This window comes from Vigna radiata, chromosome 9 (assembly GCF_000741045.1).
Source record: "Vigna radiata var. radiata cultivar VC1973A chromosome 9, Vradiata_ver6, whole genome shotgun sequence".
Lineage (NCBI taxonomy): Eukaryota > Viridiplantae > Streptophyta > Magnoliopsida > Fabales > Fabaceae > Vigna > Vigna radiata.
Window position 1 is genome coordinate 1,077,931 of NC_028359.1, and position 18,051 is coordinate 1,095,981.

Below are 18,051 nucleotides of genomic sequence, written 5' to 3' on the forward strand. Positions count from 1 at the left end.
AAAATGTAAATGTGATTATTCCAATGTATGAATTATGGATTTCAACTTCACTTAATTTTTATTTATACAAAATTTTTAGAATTTATTTTTTATTTATTGTAAGATAGTATACATAAGTTTATCTTACAGTATCATTTTTACTATGAATAGATGATATGAAATAAATGTATTGTTCTTAATCTTCAACAAAATATTGAATATTGGAAGATAGAGATTACCCATTTCTTGTAAGCTCTATGAGAACATATCTTAATTTTATTGTCAAACATAATCTATATATATAATCAGAAGAATTTTGTCAAACCATATGAAATATTGCCTCGTACAAAACCAGATTCTGGTCTCAGTAGCCTAATCATCTTTTGTATGTCTTAGCTGTTGAAATCACTAACACTGAGTAAAACTCATTTCAATCAGTTACAGTTTTATGTGATGAAGTTCTTAAAAATTCTTCACCAACCTGTGATACCTTATCTAATTAATGGTAATTCTTCCTCTTGGGAACCATTTTCTTGATTTAGCTTTGATTGTAGATCTGCAGTAGGTCCATAATTCCAACTGCAAAGTAGATAATACAGTAAATTAACAGCACTGAGAGTGACAAGAAGCCAGTAGTACTTGTCAAAATGACCCTTGTTAATGTTATCTGAGATCCATCCACCATTTCCACCTCTTGAAGTAACTTTTTCCACAGCATGAAATAGTAAAGAAGATAACACATATCCCACAGCCATTCCCAGTCCAAAAAAGGAAGAAGCAATGCTTGACATGGTCTTTGGAAACTCACTGTAATAGAACTCATTCTGGCCTACTGCATTGAATGCTTCAGCTATGCCACCCAAGCAAAGTTGAGGAAAAAGCCACATTGCAGACATGTTCAACACTGCATGTGTGTCATTAACATGTCCCTCACTAATTGCTCTCCTTCTCCTTATTGTCTCAACAATTGCTGCAGTTACCAAGTGGAGAAAAGAGAAAAACAACCCAAGTCCCATTCTTGTCTTGGAACTGATCCTTATTGGTTTGCCTCTGAGCTTTGATGCTAGAGGAATAATCACTCGGTCATAAAGAGCTATCCAAATGAAAATTGTGAATATCATGATTACTGCCAAAGAACCAGCTGGAACTTCAAAGTTTGGAGTGATATGTCTGTTAAGGGATTTAGCTTGCAGCAATCCAAATGAGCCTCCAATGTTCAGATACATCATGATCCCCGTAGACCACAGAGGAATAACTTTTACAATAGCTTTTAGTTCTTCTACTTGATCAACTGTGCACAGATTCCATGGATTCAACGTTGAGCCATCAGAGGCTATATCTTTTTCAGGGTCCTTAATGAAGCAAGCTTTATTCAGAAACCTGGAACAAAACACAACATCAGCAGAAGCTTATTACTATTTCATGAGGTGAGTAAGCATAAAGATAACAATAATGGTTGTGTTAATATGTGATTCAATTCTACCTCAGTTTATCAGTTGGAACAACTAGATCAGAGTCCTGCTTATGATGATACATTCCATCAGAGATCTTATGTGGTAATCGAAGTTTCCTGTTCTTATATGCTACAACAATGACACGGGCAAAGCCAGTGAGCAAGCTGCTGTGTGTTTTATGCTTTACATAGAGTGGAGATGCCAGAAAAAAGAGAAAAGTGGACAAGAACATAAGTGCTGCTGGAACTCCAAAACCTAATTTCCATCCAAGATGATCTTGGATATACACAATTCCAGTGAAGGCAATTATGACTGATATCGCTGAAGAAGCATAGTACCAGCTGAAGAATATCTCCAATGCTCTCTGATTATTGGGATTATCTTTTCTATTCACCTGATCAGCACCAAAGGCCAAGGAACATGAAAGGCCACCGTTTCCAATGGACATGAGAGCAAGGGAAGAGATTAACACTGTCATCTGCCCAAATGTTGCTGATACACATTTTTCAGTTTCAGAATTGCAATGAGGAGGCCGAGCCTCTGGGATCATGGCTGTTAGCCACAATAGTGCCATTCCCTGTCATTAGGAGTGAAAACAGTACCAATCAGTCATTATTACTCACTAATTATCATTAAACATTACAAATATTTCCCCATCTTCCAACAACCCTAATGAAATTTTGGAAGTTGAATTTAGACAAAATGCACAGATACAAGGGTGTATCTATCTCAAACTTTATTCCGATTAGGTCTTATACTTAAAAAAATACATGGATGCAGTTCAATTCGCCCAACATTGTCAACTGTTTTTGGAATTACAAACATTACAGGAGAGGAACTTTTGGATTATATCTAGCATTTTCTTAAATATAAGAACCTAACATAATCAAAATCACATTATAGATTAGGATACAAAACATAATTAACCCTATAAATATCTAAAATACTGTCTAAATATGGATAAGATCGTTATTGCAATGAGGGAAAAGGAATAACAGCTGATAACCTACCAGGAAAGTGATGAAGGAACCTAAACCAACAGCGAGGAAGCGACCCAGATAAGAATCGGCAATGAAAGCCCCAGGAAGAGGCATGAAATTGGTGATTGCAACAGATAACAGGAGTATCTGGGTAGCTTTGCCCAGATGAAGATTGTAACTTCCCATCAAATACAGTATCATATTGGGCAGAAGCCCCAAGGTTGCCACTCTCGCAAGTGCTTCATTTCCTGCCATTCACTCCATCAAGTCAACAAACACACGAAAACACAAACAACATAAAACGAAACACGATCTGCAAGAACATGTTCCGAGGTTGAGTCGAGGAACACAATAACAACAGAACACAAACCTATGATGAAAGGCATGGTAACGAGGCCACCCTTAGCACGCCCTTCGAATTGAGAAATTCGGTGAGAAGCCATTTGGGGTTGAGCTGAACAAAGCTCAACCTCCTTCTCCATTGATCTGCCGCTGTTAGTTAATTACTTACCTTATCCTAAGGCAACAAACAAAGACAAAGACAGAGTACATACACATGAAATACACATGTTTGTTTCTCCATCTTCTTGGACCACATCGTCATTAGTCAATGATGTTCAACAAAATCTATCTTATGTTCTCCCGTTATCAAAGGTTTCTTCAAATTATAAGTGTTGTGGAAGTGTCTTCAATTAGAATCCAGTAATTTACTAAGATTAGAAAATTAGTTAATACATGTACTTACAGTACATTTTTTTTCTTGGACAAATATTTATATTAACCCAGAAAAGTCACTTTTTATTTTCAGTTTTAATCTAATGTATTTTTTCAATAAAAATTGACTCTACCTCAAAATAACTAAAATTTTTTTACCATAAATTTCATTAGTAGTTCTTACCCATCTCTTTTGTTATAATAAAAATTATCTTGTATCTTCTATATTGAATGATTATTAAACGATTAACTATAATTTAAATGGTCAATTAATGAGTTTCACCAGTCACATACTAATTTGAGATCCAAATTAGCCAACCCGATCAAAATGTCAATGAATCTAGTTAGTAATACATAAAGTTCAACATAACACTTGAATAGAACAGAACGGTTCAACATAACACTTGAACTTCTAAATAACATTTGTTAACCTCAACTTCGTACCCAAAAGAAGCAATTTCAAATTACGTTTCAACTTGAATGAACTATTATTGTGAAGTAACATTGAGTATCACAACATTTCCAATTGAAGAATACTATAATAATACATTTCAATATCCATATTCATTCATAGAGCAGCTAGCAACAAGATCAACACTTGATCAACTAACACCTTTGAGTCAAGGAATTAAACACAGCAAAGCACCAAAAGTTGTTTTGTCTATAGATCAAGCTTTGGCTTCACTCCATTCTTGTAAAGTTGGGGTTGCAACTCCAACATTTTCCATGTCAAACAAATTCGCTGAAACCATCCAAAATCACGTACATAAATTCCCATTGCAAAAGGTATTTCCTCATATGATCATGCAGATCTTTTGTCAGACAGAAACTGAAAATCATACCTTGATGAACATCTGGTGTGGCTGCTGCAGTAGCATCAACAATAACAGTCACTTTTGGATAATCCAACGCTACAGCATCAAACACAGTTTGTCTGATACAATTTGGAGTTTGAATTCCTGCAATTACAACAAAGCACTTATGTGAAGTCAATTTACCTGCAAGTGATGAGTGACATTAAGTTTATTACACTAACCAGTGATCACCAAATTATGAATTCCTGCAGCATGAAGAACCGAATGAAGGTGTGTAGCAAAGAATGCACTGAACCTGGTTTTCACAAGTTTATAATCCTCTTCTTTGATTACCAACCCATCAACTAATGCTGCACCTTCACTTCCTTTACACCCTATTTTTGCTTTCTTCTCTGTATAATAATGCCTCCGAAAAAGCTCAACATCTCTTCCTAAGAGATCGTTTTCTCGTACTACCTAAAAATGTTGTCAGAGACATTCTTCAGAGTTTAAACCAGTATGATTTCAGAGTTTAACATTACATATTTATAAGACTATTATTACCCAAACGATGAGCATGCCACGCTCCCTTGCAATTTCCACGGCCTTAACAACATTTGGAACAATGTCTTTCCCTGCTTTTAGTGCCACAGGACTCCAATCTTCTATGAAATCTTTCTGCAACATCACAAACCCACCAAACAGACACTCCTTAATTTCTCCAAAATCATAGTAATTAACCATAAGTTATTCAGAAATTCTACAATTTCCACGTATCAGCTATAATCAAAAGTTTATTAGTTTAACATAATAAAAAAAATTCATAATGTAAGAGGAAAGAAAAACCTCGTAGGAGTAAGAATTATAACATAAGATCAGTTTCATACTCACTTATATAATATAAATTTTTATATAAGATTTTTAATCCAATTTATATAATATTTCTGATATTAGATTAAGAATTAGATTTTAAATTGATTTCATTTTTCGATAATGTTAAACTTCCAATAATATAAGTTATGGTTAAATTTCAGTAACCTTGCTACTGGTTTTTTCCGTAAATTAAAAACCTTAAAGGCAGGAAATGGAACTATTAATTAAATAATTTCCATGAAGAAGAACTTAAAAGAGTTTACTAAGTACCTGCATGTCGATGACAAGAAGAGCTGTTTGCTTCCAATCCTCTGCCATTTCTGTTCTAAGATTAACCCAACTACACCAAAAACTGCAGATTTTGAGCTCAGCTCAATGACAGAGGTCTTGGTTTCACTGCACAAGAACTAGAAACATGACAGATATCAAAAGGAAAATGGTGTAGAGAAGGAATAATCACAAATTCTGTTTCAGAAATGGAGCTTGAAATGTGGAGCACATAATGATAATCTTTTCATAAATAAGTAAAATCAGAATCTAAAATTATTTTTTCTTTTAATTAAAATATGAATACAATTTGTCGGTGGATATTTTTTTATATAATTTTTTTAATTTTTTATATAGGTTAATTTTAGATGCTGGTTTCATTATTTTCATAAATATCTATAACAAAAGTTGTATATGTTCATAGTCCTAAACACCAACCTAACAAAAGCTTGACCAAGGAAAAAGATAATAGATTTTTCGATAAATCCCATAAATCCTTGAATTTGAAAAGGAGATCCAATGTGGAACACGCCAACCAAGTTGCATCTTGGTACAAGTCTCACGTCGACTAGAAATAAGACTAAATTATAACATATAAATGAGGTATAAATCTGACTTTACAAGCCAGTTTTAGCCTATCATAACGAGGTCTAAACAGACATTTATGTTTCTATTCCTTCCATTGTCGGACTGTTATTGGACCATCCAATTTCTACTATCACATTCTAATACACCTTCTCAATTATTACCATTCAACTTTAATAGAAAATGGAAGTTTCATAATATATACACAGTGATATACTGTTACTAAAAACTCATATTTCTTCTACAAATGTTAACATTTTTAAGAAATTATTTATCACCAAAGTCATTTAATAAATTTTTTCTAATATTTCTTTGTATTATCTTATAAAGTTAAATATTGTTAAAACTAATGCTTTTGGGTTTATGTATTAGTTTTTCTTTGTATGTTCAGACTATCTTAACTAATTTTGTAAAAGTCCTCAAAAGAAACCGTTTTATAACATTTTGTTTGATAAGATCACAAGCCAACAAAACCCGAATACGTGATGCACGATTAAGGCTAAAATTTTGAAAAAACTAATTGGAAAATCAATATACATTTAAAAATGTTAATTTATAAAAGAAATCAGTATCATTCGATTATATATCATGTGTTAAATGTCATTGAATAATATCAAATAATATTATTGAAATATACGTAACATTAAACTAATAAAATCAATTAAAATTGTTGTTAATATGTAAATATTCTCTAAATAAATATATTTTGGACTCTTCTAAGATAAAATTATTTAATAAATCTTGCTGAATCATACTTTTTAAAACATTATTGTGACATATAATTCAACATTATCTAATAATATTTTGTAATACTATAGAGAAAAAACAATTTATAATTAATTATTATATACACAATTAAACATCAATAAAGTCTGTTCCGGTTGGAAATGTCTCCAAATCTTCCTGCACAATTTCCCGAAGTCAACCTTCCGGTCTCCTACACTTCCCGTCTAGTTGTTGTCCTCTGGTGAGTGCTTGACTTCCACTGGATCCGGCCGGGTACCTGCTAATGGCACTCCGACGCTTAAGTCAGTGTCAATCGTTAGGTAAAAAGGGTAGAGATAGAAAGAGAGTGAAATAAATGCGTATTAAATGTAACCACCTACCTCTTATCCTTGACTTATATTTATAGTTTTCTTCATGGACTAATGATTAGCGAAATCTTAATTACGGTCCAATCACAGGTCCGCCATGGTTGATTTGGTTTTACCTTAATCCTGAACGCTTACCATATTTTAATCTGCAACCTCCACCGGATGCCCGTACCGCCCGTTACGCCAGAGAGCTTTTGTAAGAAACCAGTCCAACTTGATATTAGACTCTGTCATCTGCGTGACCGTCCATCTCACGTGCTTTACATGAACATCCGACTCATACGGTACAAACTCTTTTCACAAATTGAAATTTTAAACAATCATACAGAAATCAATTAAATGAATCATTAATTTTTGGTGGTTGTAGATATCCTGTCTAATCTTTTGAGCGTTATTTATTGTATAATTAATGAATTAGGTCCCAAAATGGTGACCTCAACCTCGAGTACAATTATTCCCCTTTATGCAAACTGATTGGAATTGAGACATATAATTCACTACATTAAATTTTAAACAAATACTAAAACATTCATACAAACCACAATTATAATATTAACATTGCAAATAAAATTAATTTTTAACCCAATAAGTTGAAAATCATTCGTGTTAAAAAAAAAAAAATCTTAAATTTTAATTCTATTCTAACTCATAATTTGAATTCTTTACTTCATTCTTTTTACTAAAAGAATATTATAAATTTCAAAATCGAGCAATGATCATAATACTATAGATGAAATTAATCTTTAATTTTAATTTATTTTAAAATATTTTCAACTTCAACTTTGTATAGACCGATTCTTAAACTTCATTTACTTTTACATCTAAGTATCGTAATTTTAGTTTCATCCCAATTTTAAATTAACTAATTTTACAAATAAGCTCTTGTATTAAACTATTTTTAAACCACTAAGAAACATAAATTTCAACTACTTGTCTATTTAGAATCCAGGAATTTATTAGTGTTGTTTTATAAATAAAATTTTCAAAATTTAAAATTATGATAAAAAAAATCAAATAATTTTTTTATGTTTTTATTCTTTTTTTAAATAAATAAATAACAAATATTTTTTAATAAAAGAAAAAGGGGTTAATTATTATCAACATTTAAAATAAATAATTTAAATCTAACTCAATTAAAAAATTATTTGTAAAAACTTTAATTTTTAGAAATAAATTTGAATGAAATAAAAGAATAAAATTTATTTATGACGTGGAAAAGTTTAAATTTTAATGTAGAACATTTGACTCTGGATCGGACGGCCTGTAATCATCAATAAATACTTATAGTTAAAAACATTATTTCTGTGTCATATTGAACAAATTGAACAAAATTGAGATGGCCGAGTTGGTCTAAGGCGCCAGATTAAGGTTCTGGTCCGAAAGGGCGTGGGTTCAAATCCCACTCTCAACAAAAGTTTTCTAATTTTTCAATTTCAATACATCAAATATTATATAAAATTATATATTATTATTTGTCATCTCAAAAGGTTGAGATGGCCGAGTTGGTCTAAGGCGCCAGATTAAGGTTCTGGTCCGAAAGGGCGTGGGTTCAAATCCCACTCTCCACAAAAATAGTTTTTATTTTTTTTTTTTAAATTTCAATAAAAAAAATTATATACTATAATAAATAATGTGGAATATAAAATATCAATACAATACCATACTGAAAATAAAAACAATTTCTGCATATGATAAAATTATAGTTAAAAGATGTTATCATTATAAAAATTATATATACTATTTTATTTGAAAATAAAAATAAAAATACAGTCTATTTATATATTTATAAATAAAATTGTGAGTATTCTGAGTGATTTCTTTAATAATTTTGAAAATGCAAGTTATACAAGTTATATGTTTTATATAACCTGTATTGTATCGTAAATAAATTATTTTGAATGAATAATCAATTTAATTCTTAAATTAAAAAAAAAAAACAGTTGTATTACTGAAAAATATGTTGTAATTTGGTCTAAGATTAAATTGATTCCTTATAGTAACATGTATGCCTTATTTGACCTAATATTTAGGACATTAAATATGTTATTTTTTATTTAGTCCTTTAACTCAATTATTCCATATTGTTTTTATTGGGGAGGAGGTTCGACTCACATATAAATTTCCATACATGGTAAGATATTTTCTGCTTTGCGTCAAACTCTCACAGATTCGTTTTTGATACTACTACAAAACACATCTTACCATTGAAAGTATCTATGTGTATATAAATCTTTGACCAGCCCTTCTTTTACTTAATGTGGGATTAATATGGGCTTTGTTTGCACTCCACCAGTTTTAACAATTGAAAGCAGTTTCGAATTTTCAATTATGTTCTCCATTATATATAAATTATCAACAAATACATAGTCACCTTCTCCTCCTTTGGTTTCTTATTTTTCATATTTTCACATTCTTTTATGATATATCTTGACTTTCCTTTATTTATTTTTTATATAAATTCTATCATTTAATATTTAAATACAAAAAAAATTAAGATTTTTAGCTCTAGAGTAAATGCTAAATTTGAATTACTCTTTTAATATTGTTATGGTTTTGATTTTATACCATTCTATAATGTGTTTAATTTTCTAAAAGAAAAATGGTATTTTGACACATAAATTTTTTTAGATTGATTTGACATTATTCTTTTTTATTTTTTATTCTTTTGTTTCTTGAAAAAATATAAAAATTTAAACTTTCATGACCATTTTATTCTTGTATTATGTGTGAAATGAATGAAAACTGTGTCATGGTACCATTAATCTTTCTAAAACTATTCCATATGTGTCATATACATATTTCTTAATTAAATTCATTTTTAATCATAATTTTAACGAAGAATTGTTTAAATAAACCAATTCATTTGTCCTAAATAAAGTTAATTAAAAATCATTATTGAGACTAGCAAAAGTTGAAAATGAAGAACATTCAAACTGGAAGAAAACGTTCACTTATCAAATGTACAAGAGATTAATCTCTATATTCTAAGTGAAATTCCTTGATAATGAAGAAAAGCTGACTAATCATAGCTAAATTTGATGAAACCGTTTAATGAAATAAATCTTCCACACGTAAATCAAATGTTCATATTTTCAATTCAATGTTTTTCATTGTTAATCATTCCTATCCGAAAACTACCAAGTCATTATAAAGGAAATATTTATATAAAATATAACTAATTAAGATAAAAAAAAAGTGACAACATGGTATCGTGTTAATAAGATAAAATGAAAATATTAATTAAAATAAAATTTAAAGATCATCTTTAATAAAATTTGAAGTTAATTTTATGTTGTTGATACTTTGTTACTCCTCGAATGAAGTTAATAGTATTTGTTAAAGTCGTTTTTGACTTAAATTAATTCATTTAACATATACATATTTTATTTGTTGTGACATAAGGTGTGTTTAAAATTTAGTTGAGACATTCAAACATATTTTTAATTTTTATTAAGTTTAGTTAAAAGTAAAATTTATTTTAAACTTTAGTCTACTTAAAAGTTAACAATTTTTTCTTCTTTCAAAACTCTAGTTAAGTTCAACTTAATTTAATTTCTTAATTGAAACAATCCAAAGAAAAATATAAATATTCTCAACCTCCATGTTAGAGATGTAAAATTTTGGAATTGAGTTATATATTGTGTGGTTTTTTGCTACGTTTATTGTTAATATATATAGTCATAGTTGTTATAGTTATAACAAGCAATTTTAAAAACATTTTCTAGAGAATTTAGAATGGGCAAGCAAGATGTAAAATATATATATATATATATATATATATATATATATATATATATATATGTGGAAACTCTCTACTAATAGTAATATTTTTCTTTTGGGCCTGGGCTTCAAATAGAATTGAGACTAGAAAATGAAAAAAATACTTGGAGGTTGTTTTTTATAATGTTAATGTGACAAAATTTTAACATCATCTACATGTCATTCTGTGATTGGTCCATGTTGGTGTTTATGATTATTATTATTAGTTGTGGAATAACTTTGTACCAATCACAGAATGACATGTAGATGATGTTAAAATGTTGTCAAAGTATCATTGTCCCTTTTTTTTTACTTTTTTTATTTATTTTGAAAACTTAATTTGAAAATATTTTTAAAATTAGTGATTTTGTTAAATATTTTCTTTTTTCTCATAAAAATTAGATTTAGAAGTAATTCAATTTTTAAGTATAATATAAAATTTATACTCATTTATTTTTACTAAGAATGTAATGAAGGATTTTATGTTTAAAAGAGAGTTTGGTTTGTAATATTGGAATGTTGTTGGCAGCAGAAATGATAGTGATGAAGACAAACAGAAGGCAACAGAGCTAAAGCACTATCTATTATTTAAAACATGAGTATGGAGATTCACCCTTCTTTATAATTTAACCCATATCATTCTTCTCCTTTTGTCCCATTATAACCTATAATGTATGCACGTGTAATATCTTTTATTATTTTTCATAATTTCAGTTTCCACATACATTATATAAAATTATTTTTATAGATCTCAGAACCATATTAACTAACCCTAGTTGCATTTTTTCTATTATATTGTAAATTAGTCATTGCTTATTGAAAATGCCATAGACTTGAATGGACAAGATAGTGACACATAAATCAATAATAAAAAATGCACCAATTTAATATTTTGATATATATCACTAAGTTTTAAGATTTTGACATCGTTAAGATTTAATATTTTGAATTAGGTATTGATTTTAAAGATAAAATAGAATATTTTGACAGTATTTTTATACAATATATATGTCTTTTTTTTTATCGATTTATTATTATATTGACATATTTTAAACCTGATAAAAAAATTATATGTGTATTGTGTTAAAATAATTTGTTTTAATATATTGTTGTTTTATTCAGATTCACTCGTTAATATTGAACCATTTTTAAGGTCAGATAATTGTTTTGTTTTTACTATAATGTAACATTCATTTGCAAGATTTTCATTTATTTGTTATTTCGTTTATTATTTATTTGTTATTATATTAAAGTATTCTAAACTTAATAAGAAAATGACATGTTGTAACCATTTCCAAGGTCAAATAATTGTTTTTTTTTTTGGTTTGTTTTTACTATAATGTAACATTCATTTGTATGAATCTCACTTATTCTTATTTAAGATATCTCTTCTATTTTAGACTCATGGGACTACCCAACATTTGTGGATGTTTATTTACTAAGTTTGAATAAAATTAATAAACTTTACACTTACATTTTAGTTCATATTATATTTCACTCTCCCTTTTGTGTTTTTAACAAAGGAAAGCATATTAAGAGGAACATGCTAGCTAGAAACAAATGATACAATCACATTCAAACTTTTAACTTTTGCTTTTTCTCATATAATTAAGTATTCATACACATATAAAAAAAATTCTAATGTACAACTTTCCATGGGACTACGTCATCATAAAAAACAATACATATGTATAGTCCAATAATTAAATTTCCGTAATGGACTAATCACTTAACCAATTCTTTATTTATCATTAGTATGACCATTCTATATACATATAAATAACTTGTTAGTGGATAAAAGGTATTCACCAGTCATTACCCTATTGGCTTTACCTTTCAAAGTGGAAATTAAAAACTCCCATGAAAACGAAAAATCCCAACTTCACACTTGCAACAGACAAATTCACTAAAGGTCGTTTTTTTTTTCTTGTTTGCTTATACCAATGACTTCATTACCTCTAAAATGAAATACTTTTCTTAAAAACATCCCTTTTCAATCACAAATTTTTCCACCATTCAACAAACTTAAACCAAAAATCTTCTCTAAATTATCCCATATATATATATATATATATATATATATATATATATATATATATATATATATATATATATATAATAAGAGATAGATTTTAACTCTAATTTAATCCCACAAAACCAACTTGTAAATTGAGGTTTGCACCTACTTATATAATCTAAATTGACTTTATCTCTGGTTGATGTGAGACTTCTAATACACTTCTCACACTGAAGTATATATATCTTGAGCGTGAGACTAGACATTAATAAGTGATTCGATAGTAGGTGAAATAATATGTCCAACAAATAACAAATATCGCTTCGAATGGTCTCTGATACCATAAGAAATGAACTTTAAACCTAATTTATTCTCACAAAACCGGTTTGTAAAGTGAAATTATATATATATATATATATATCCAAATCAATATATAGCTAATATTTGTTACTATCATACTCAATAATCTTACATTATTTAAAAATCGAGATTTAAAACGATTTAAATACTTATATATGAGATATCTTTTAAAGATAAAACGGTGATGAATAAGATTGTAAAACGGAGAATATTTTGAATCCACATATAGTAACTCTGTCATACAAATTTGTGCATTGAAAATTGAAAAATGGTTGTTTATAACTAAATGGATCCTCTCTTATACTGTGTGAGATGATGCAATATGTAGCGTAAGAATGATGAAAGTGAGAGTTGAAGGCAGTTGCAGGGAGCGTGAGAGAAATGGGGCATGGTGGCACTTGAGTAGTTCAACTAAAAGGTGGTCCAAAAATGACCCGAGAGCTGAGATGGGGTCCATATATATACATTCGGGTCAGCCAACAATATATATCCATTCACATGAATGTCTGCCATCAACTGTTCACACATCCACTTGTTCATTTTTTAACTGCATTATAAGTTTTAGTCCTTTCACAGTTAAAAAACAAGCCAATATTATTCATTGCTGTGATGAGCACTTCTCCAAGAATAGTAGTTTCAAATCAGAAACTCCTTCCAGCACAAGGGAAAACAGTCACTGGTTTTGAAAAAAGTGCTTATGATCATCATATCTAATGCATGAGCCACTGCCATATATGCGTGTATATTAATTTTCGTCAGTTTTAAGCTTCACAGTTGACAGTACAGGTTTTTCTCTTCAATGCATGCATGCGTGTTTGTCCTTATTTCTGATTTGTCTCAACAATAATATACCACGTATTTATATAACATTTCATAGTATACTGGAAACTCAACACTTTTTGTTTAACTCTTTAGGGCATAAATACTTCTATCACCAATCCAGTGGCAAACAATAGATTTTGTTAGGAGAAGTTTTAATTTATAATTCTAATAATAAGTTAAGGATTGAATTTGAAATTTAAGTAACTTTTACAAAATTGAATATTTAGATCATTATTATATATTGTAAATTAATTTTATTTGTAGTTTTAGGTGGAAATTTCAAATAATATGCTTATAATTCAATATAATTACTTAGTTTCATAAATTCTCATGATTTTAAACAAAATTTGTTTCAACAAGGTGTTGAAAACTATCATAACTAATTCATTTTCTTTTCTATCACCTCTTCTTGATATAATTTTTTCACTAAATTGTATGGCTTTATTCTGTAAATGCTAAAAGTATAGTTTATATAAACGTGAGTTAAAAGATTAAGATCGCCATGAGTACGTTCCAAGAAAAATACAAGAATGTGATAAAGAAGAAGAATAGTAAAATCTTAAAGAAACATAGACAGAATGTTAATTTATGAATAACGATTATTGATAACAAAAGCAGGAATAATTGGTACCTCAGAAAAGCATGTTTAGGAAAACTAAAATTATGGATTAATTGATGGTTTTGACAGCACTTATTAATAACTTATTGAGTTAACCTAATTAGATTAGCTAGAAAGGACAATAATACATAATAATATAATGGATAAGATATTTCAATTTGGTAAATCATGAATACTATATAGCATCGTGAGCAATCAGCCTTTTTCATTATCACAGATTGACTGCTCACGATGTTATATCATCCACAATGAAATTTCTTGGATGCTGTTGCCATGTTTATGTGTTAAAATCCACTGCCATATGCTGGTGCCCAGTAATCAGCTCCATTTTCATTTCCAACATGTTGGGTACAAGAGACAGGAACCAAGCACAACCCTCTACTCCTCAAGTCCTTTGGCTTATCTTTTGCATCCTGATTAATGATTATTAAATAGATAAACACATGATTATATATAATAATAATAATAATGCAAAGTGAATAGTTTTGGGTGGCCATGCATGCATGATCTGCATAATTATGCAGGTAATTGTGATAATGAGAATAATGATTAGGAAGAGTAAATGAAAGAGATAATAAGCGTGGTAAAAGGGTTTGCATAAAAAGAAAGAATACCTGGTTTGGAGCTCCCTTTCTTTTCAGGCCATTGTCATTCAACAGCTAGATGGAAATAAAAAGAGGGAAGAAAAAGTATTAGGAAATTGAGTTCTCTCTCCAAGCTTTTTGACTTCAAATGGGAAATGCAGCGTCGCATTATACTTTTCACTTGCTTTAAAAAGATGATATAAAAAGCTGAGAAACCTTGTTATTTTTTTGTGGCTTTTCCCTGATTAAATATTAAGTAATAATTACAAAGAGCCTCCTAATTTGATTGTAATGAATTGATGGATCCAATAAAGCATACCTGACCGGGGTCCTCAGGAAATACAGAATTTCTTTCTCCATGTACCTGTTGCTTAAAAAGAAAATAAAGAAAAGAGTAAACTTTCCCTTCAATTATATGCCTTAGTAGGTATTTTTGTCCCACTCAAAGATGTTGTTAGAGTTAACAAGAAAGAAAGAGACTTTGAAAAATGGGTACTTACAGACTGTGGATTCCTCATGTTTTTTGATCCATTGCCCAAGTAAGGAGAACTGAGTGCCTGCAACCAAGAAGGAAAAAACAACAAAAGAATGTTATGTATTATGGAGAGAAACATTAAAATTTGTGACACTTTAAATGCATGCTCTATGACTAACTCTCAATATAGGTTGCAGTGTGTATAAAATATGAGGGAGAAACATCACCTCAATTTGACCCTGAAGGAATCTTATGTATCCAATGGCTTCTAACAAGACAGAAGCTGTGTCAGTCTGCAAAAGTGAAACACACACACACCCCACAACCACAGCACCGGTCATGTGTCTCTTTTAAGGTTAGAAATGAGATTACGATAAATGGGGAAAGAGAAAGTAAAGAGGAAGACAATAGCTGGAGTGATATATCATAAAGGGACTGTTCATCAGCACTAAAACCAAACACACAAGACGCTTGTAATAATTATGGTTCATAGTTTTTGTATTTAGCTATGATTTTGTTCTGTTCCTATACTGATTGGAGTGTTTTCTTTATTACCTTTCCGAATGGGGAAACTAGCTGGTGAAGGGCTGTTATTCTATCACCTAGCTTCTCCTTTCTCACCTGCTTAAGAGATATATAATATACTGTCAGTGTTCATGAATTCATATGTTTTTCTCTCTTTCAACTATCATGCATATAGAGAGAGACAACATAAACCAAACAACTCCATCTCTTTGTAGTTAAAGATCACCTTGAGAGGTGGTTGGCTTGAAGATGGTTGACACTTAGTCTTCTTGTAAACTCCAGCGGTTGCTGTGGTATTATTACACTTGAAGAGAACAAGAGACAGACACCATGAACAATAAATTATTGACATATATATATATATATATAATCTATGCATGTTTAAATTAGTATATATAAAAGAAGAACATGAGTGTTACCTCGGATGTGTGATCTGGTAGTTGGTTCTTCCTATGATCTTCCTTGTTATAAGTGAAATCCAATAAATTATTACTACTACTGAAGCTAGCAACAACACTAGACATAGGAGAAGAAGAAACTGGCAGCATGTGTGACCAAGGAGCTCCAGAAACCTGAAATTCCTGATCATGTCCCTGGTGAAAGAAGCTACCACTTTGGGAAACCTCTTGCTTTATTACATCAACCATAGGATTTATGGGGGATGGATTAAGCATGTGTTCATTCCATTCATCCAACTTCTTTGATTGAAAATGACTGAATGCCACTCTCTCCTCCTCTCCCGGTAAACCAGTGCTGCAAAACAGGCAAAAAGAAGAAGAAAGTATTGAAGCTGGTATAAGAAACAGTTTTTGAAACAGTGGAAAAGAGAAAGTGGAAGATGTGTGTGTGTATTGATGCAGAAAGAGAGAGAAAAAGAGAAAGTGCTTACAAAAGAAGCTGGCTCAATGAAGGAGGAGGCTGATCAGGGTTTTGTGTGGAAGAATTGAAAGGTATAGAAGAAGAAGATCCAAGAACATACTGAGGAGGGATCAAAGATGGTGGATGAGTAGTCCACCAGTTAGGGTTGCCAGCCATCATTGGCTGAGAAGAAGAGAAAAATGTTTAATAGTGAATTGTTGGGATGGAAATGAAATATTTAATCTCCTTTTTGATATACTTTTGGTGTTTGAGCTTTGTGATATTTCCTTGTATGTGCAACCAAACAAGGGTTTGGGTAAAGCTTAGAGGTGTTGAAGAAACTTAAAGTTATGGGGTCTCAGTATTTTATAGAGTTGAGGTTGAGAAAGTTTGCATATGTTACTTTTTCTTTCCTTTGTTTGATTTATTCAGTATTCCTTTTTATTATAAAGTGGAACGCAAAAGCTGGTGGGCAGTGTTTTAAGACTATAAATTAATGGTTGCTCAGAGTTATTTCCTTAATTTGGGGTTGCACCTTGGGATTGTTTTTGGGGTAGCTAGGGTTCTAGTAGAGGTAGGGCATAATAGTAGTGAGATCAATGTCAGATGCTTTATTTATTCCCTACACCAATAATTCACTTTAACAAACAAAACTACACAATCTAAGAACCTCATTACAATATATACATACACAACTCCATCCTCACTTCCACCTTCTCTCTAATTTCACTGCTAACTACACTTCATCAACATTCTCAGACTCTTTCAAGGCTTTATCATTTCAACAATATTTCATTCGGGAAACTATAATACTGTTAAAAGTTTCACACTCATTAGATATAAAGATCAATTTATATTAGATAAAGTAAATGTAAACTTTACTTTTAAAACTGATTTTGTATAATTGAATTAGGTTTAAAATCTATTTTTTAACATCGATATAATTTAGAGTATATAAGTGGTAAAATCCATTTCTTAACAATTATTTAAGACATTATACATAAATTATAAATTATAATTCTTTGTTCCTATACATGTATAATCTTTTTGCTTTACATAAATTTGGTGATTGTCAGAAAATCATTCGTTTGATATTTCGACCAAAGCTTAATTATTTGGTAGACATATGAATCTGAATTTTACCAAACAAACAAAGCTTTACTAAGATTTATCTTTTAAAAAATTTGGCGAGACTTTAAAGTTTGTCTAATTAAAAACCTACTTTATAAAAGGTAGCCTTAAATTGAACTAACTATAGTGTGTGTATGTGTGTATATATATATATATATATA

At 29.9% G+C, this 18,051-nt stretch overlaps 3 protein-coding genes and 2 non-coding genes across 8 annotated transcripts; 2 read left to right on the forward strand and 3 right to left on the reverse strand.

Moving 5' to 3' along the window:
- Positions 1 to 221: 221 nt before the first annotated feature.
- LOC106773022 (protein NRT1/ PTR FAMILY 1.2) lies at positions 222 to 3,078 on the reverse strand. Its single transcript, XM_014659690.2, has 4 exons — positions 2,784 to 3,078; positions 2,444 to 2,661; positions 1,463 to 2,010; positions 222 to 1,359 (listed from the first exon to the last, which is right to left on the reverse strand). Exons 1-4 carry the CDS (start codon positions 2,893 to 2,895, stop codon positions 471 to 473), a joined length of 1,767 nt encoding a protein of 588 aa, XP_014515176.1. The 5' UTR covers positions 2,896 to 3,078; the 3' UTR covers positions 222 to 470.
- Positions 3,079 to 3,568: 490 nt separating this feature from the next.
- On the reverse strand, positions 3,569 to 5,302 carry LOC106773770 (probable inactive nicotinamidase At3g16190). The gene is made up of 5 exons (XM_014660517.2): positions 5,065 to 5,302; positions 4,486 to 4,599; positions 4,164 to 4,398; positions 3,970 to 4,086; positions 3,569 to 3,869 (listed from the first exon to the last, which is right to left on the reverse strand). The coding sequence occupies exons 1-5, from the start codon at positions 5,110 to 5,112 to the stop codon at positions 3,796 to 3,798; spliced, it is 588 nt and encodes a 195-aa protein (XP_014516003.1). The 5' UTR covers positions 5,113 to 5,302; the 3' UTR covers positions 3,569 to 3,795.
- Positions 5,303 to 8,070: 2,768 nt separating this feature from the next.
- On the forward strand, positions 8,071 to 8,151 carry TRNAL-AAG. The gene has a single exon. It is a non-coding gene; the product is annotated as a tRNA-Leu (tRNA).
- Positions 8,152 to 8,227: 76 nt separating this feature from the next.
- Positions 8,228 to 8,308, forward strand: TRNAL-AAG. Its single transcript has one exon. It is a non-coding gene; the product is annotated as a tRNA-Leu (tRNA).
- A 6,035-nt stretch (positions 8,309 to 14,343) lies between these two features.
- LOC106773589 (transcription factor bHLH68) lies at positions 14,344 to 17,155 on the reverse strand. Of its 4 annotated transcripts, none has more exons than XM_022786387.1 (9): positions 16,791 to 17,155; positions 16,321 to 16,654; positions 16,128 to 16,205; positions 15,932 to 16,000; positions 15,604 to 15,669; positions 15,402 to 15,458; positions 15,221 to 15,265; positions 14,932 to 14,976; positions 14,344 to 14,730 (listed from the first exon to the last, which is right to left on the reverse strand). In XM_022786387.1, the coding sequence occupies exons 1-9, from the start codon at positions 16,937 to 16,939 to the stop codon at positions 14,602 to 14,604; spliced, it is 972 nt and encodes a 323-aa protein (XP_022642108.1). In that variant the 5' UTR covers positions 16,940 to 17,155; the 3' UTR covers positions 14,344 to 14,601. The 4 variants fall into 4 exon arrangements, with proteins under 4 accessions (XP_022642108.1, XP_022642107.1, XP_014515781.1 ...); XM_022786386.1 differs by having other exon boundaries at positions 15,221 to 15,271; XM_014660295.2 differs by having other exon boundaries at positions 15,932 to 15,997; positions 16,791 to 17,148.
- Between the last annotated feature and the right edge of the window lie 896 nt (positions 17,156 to 18,051).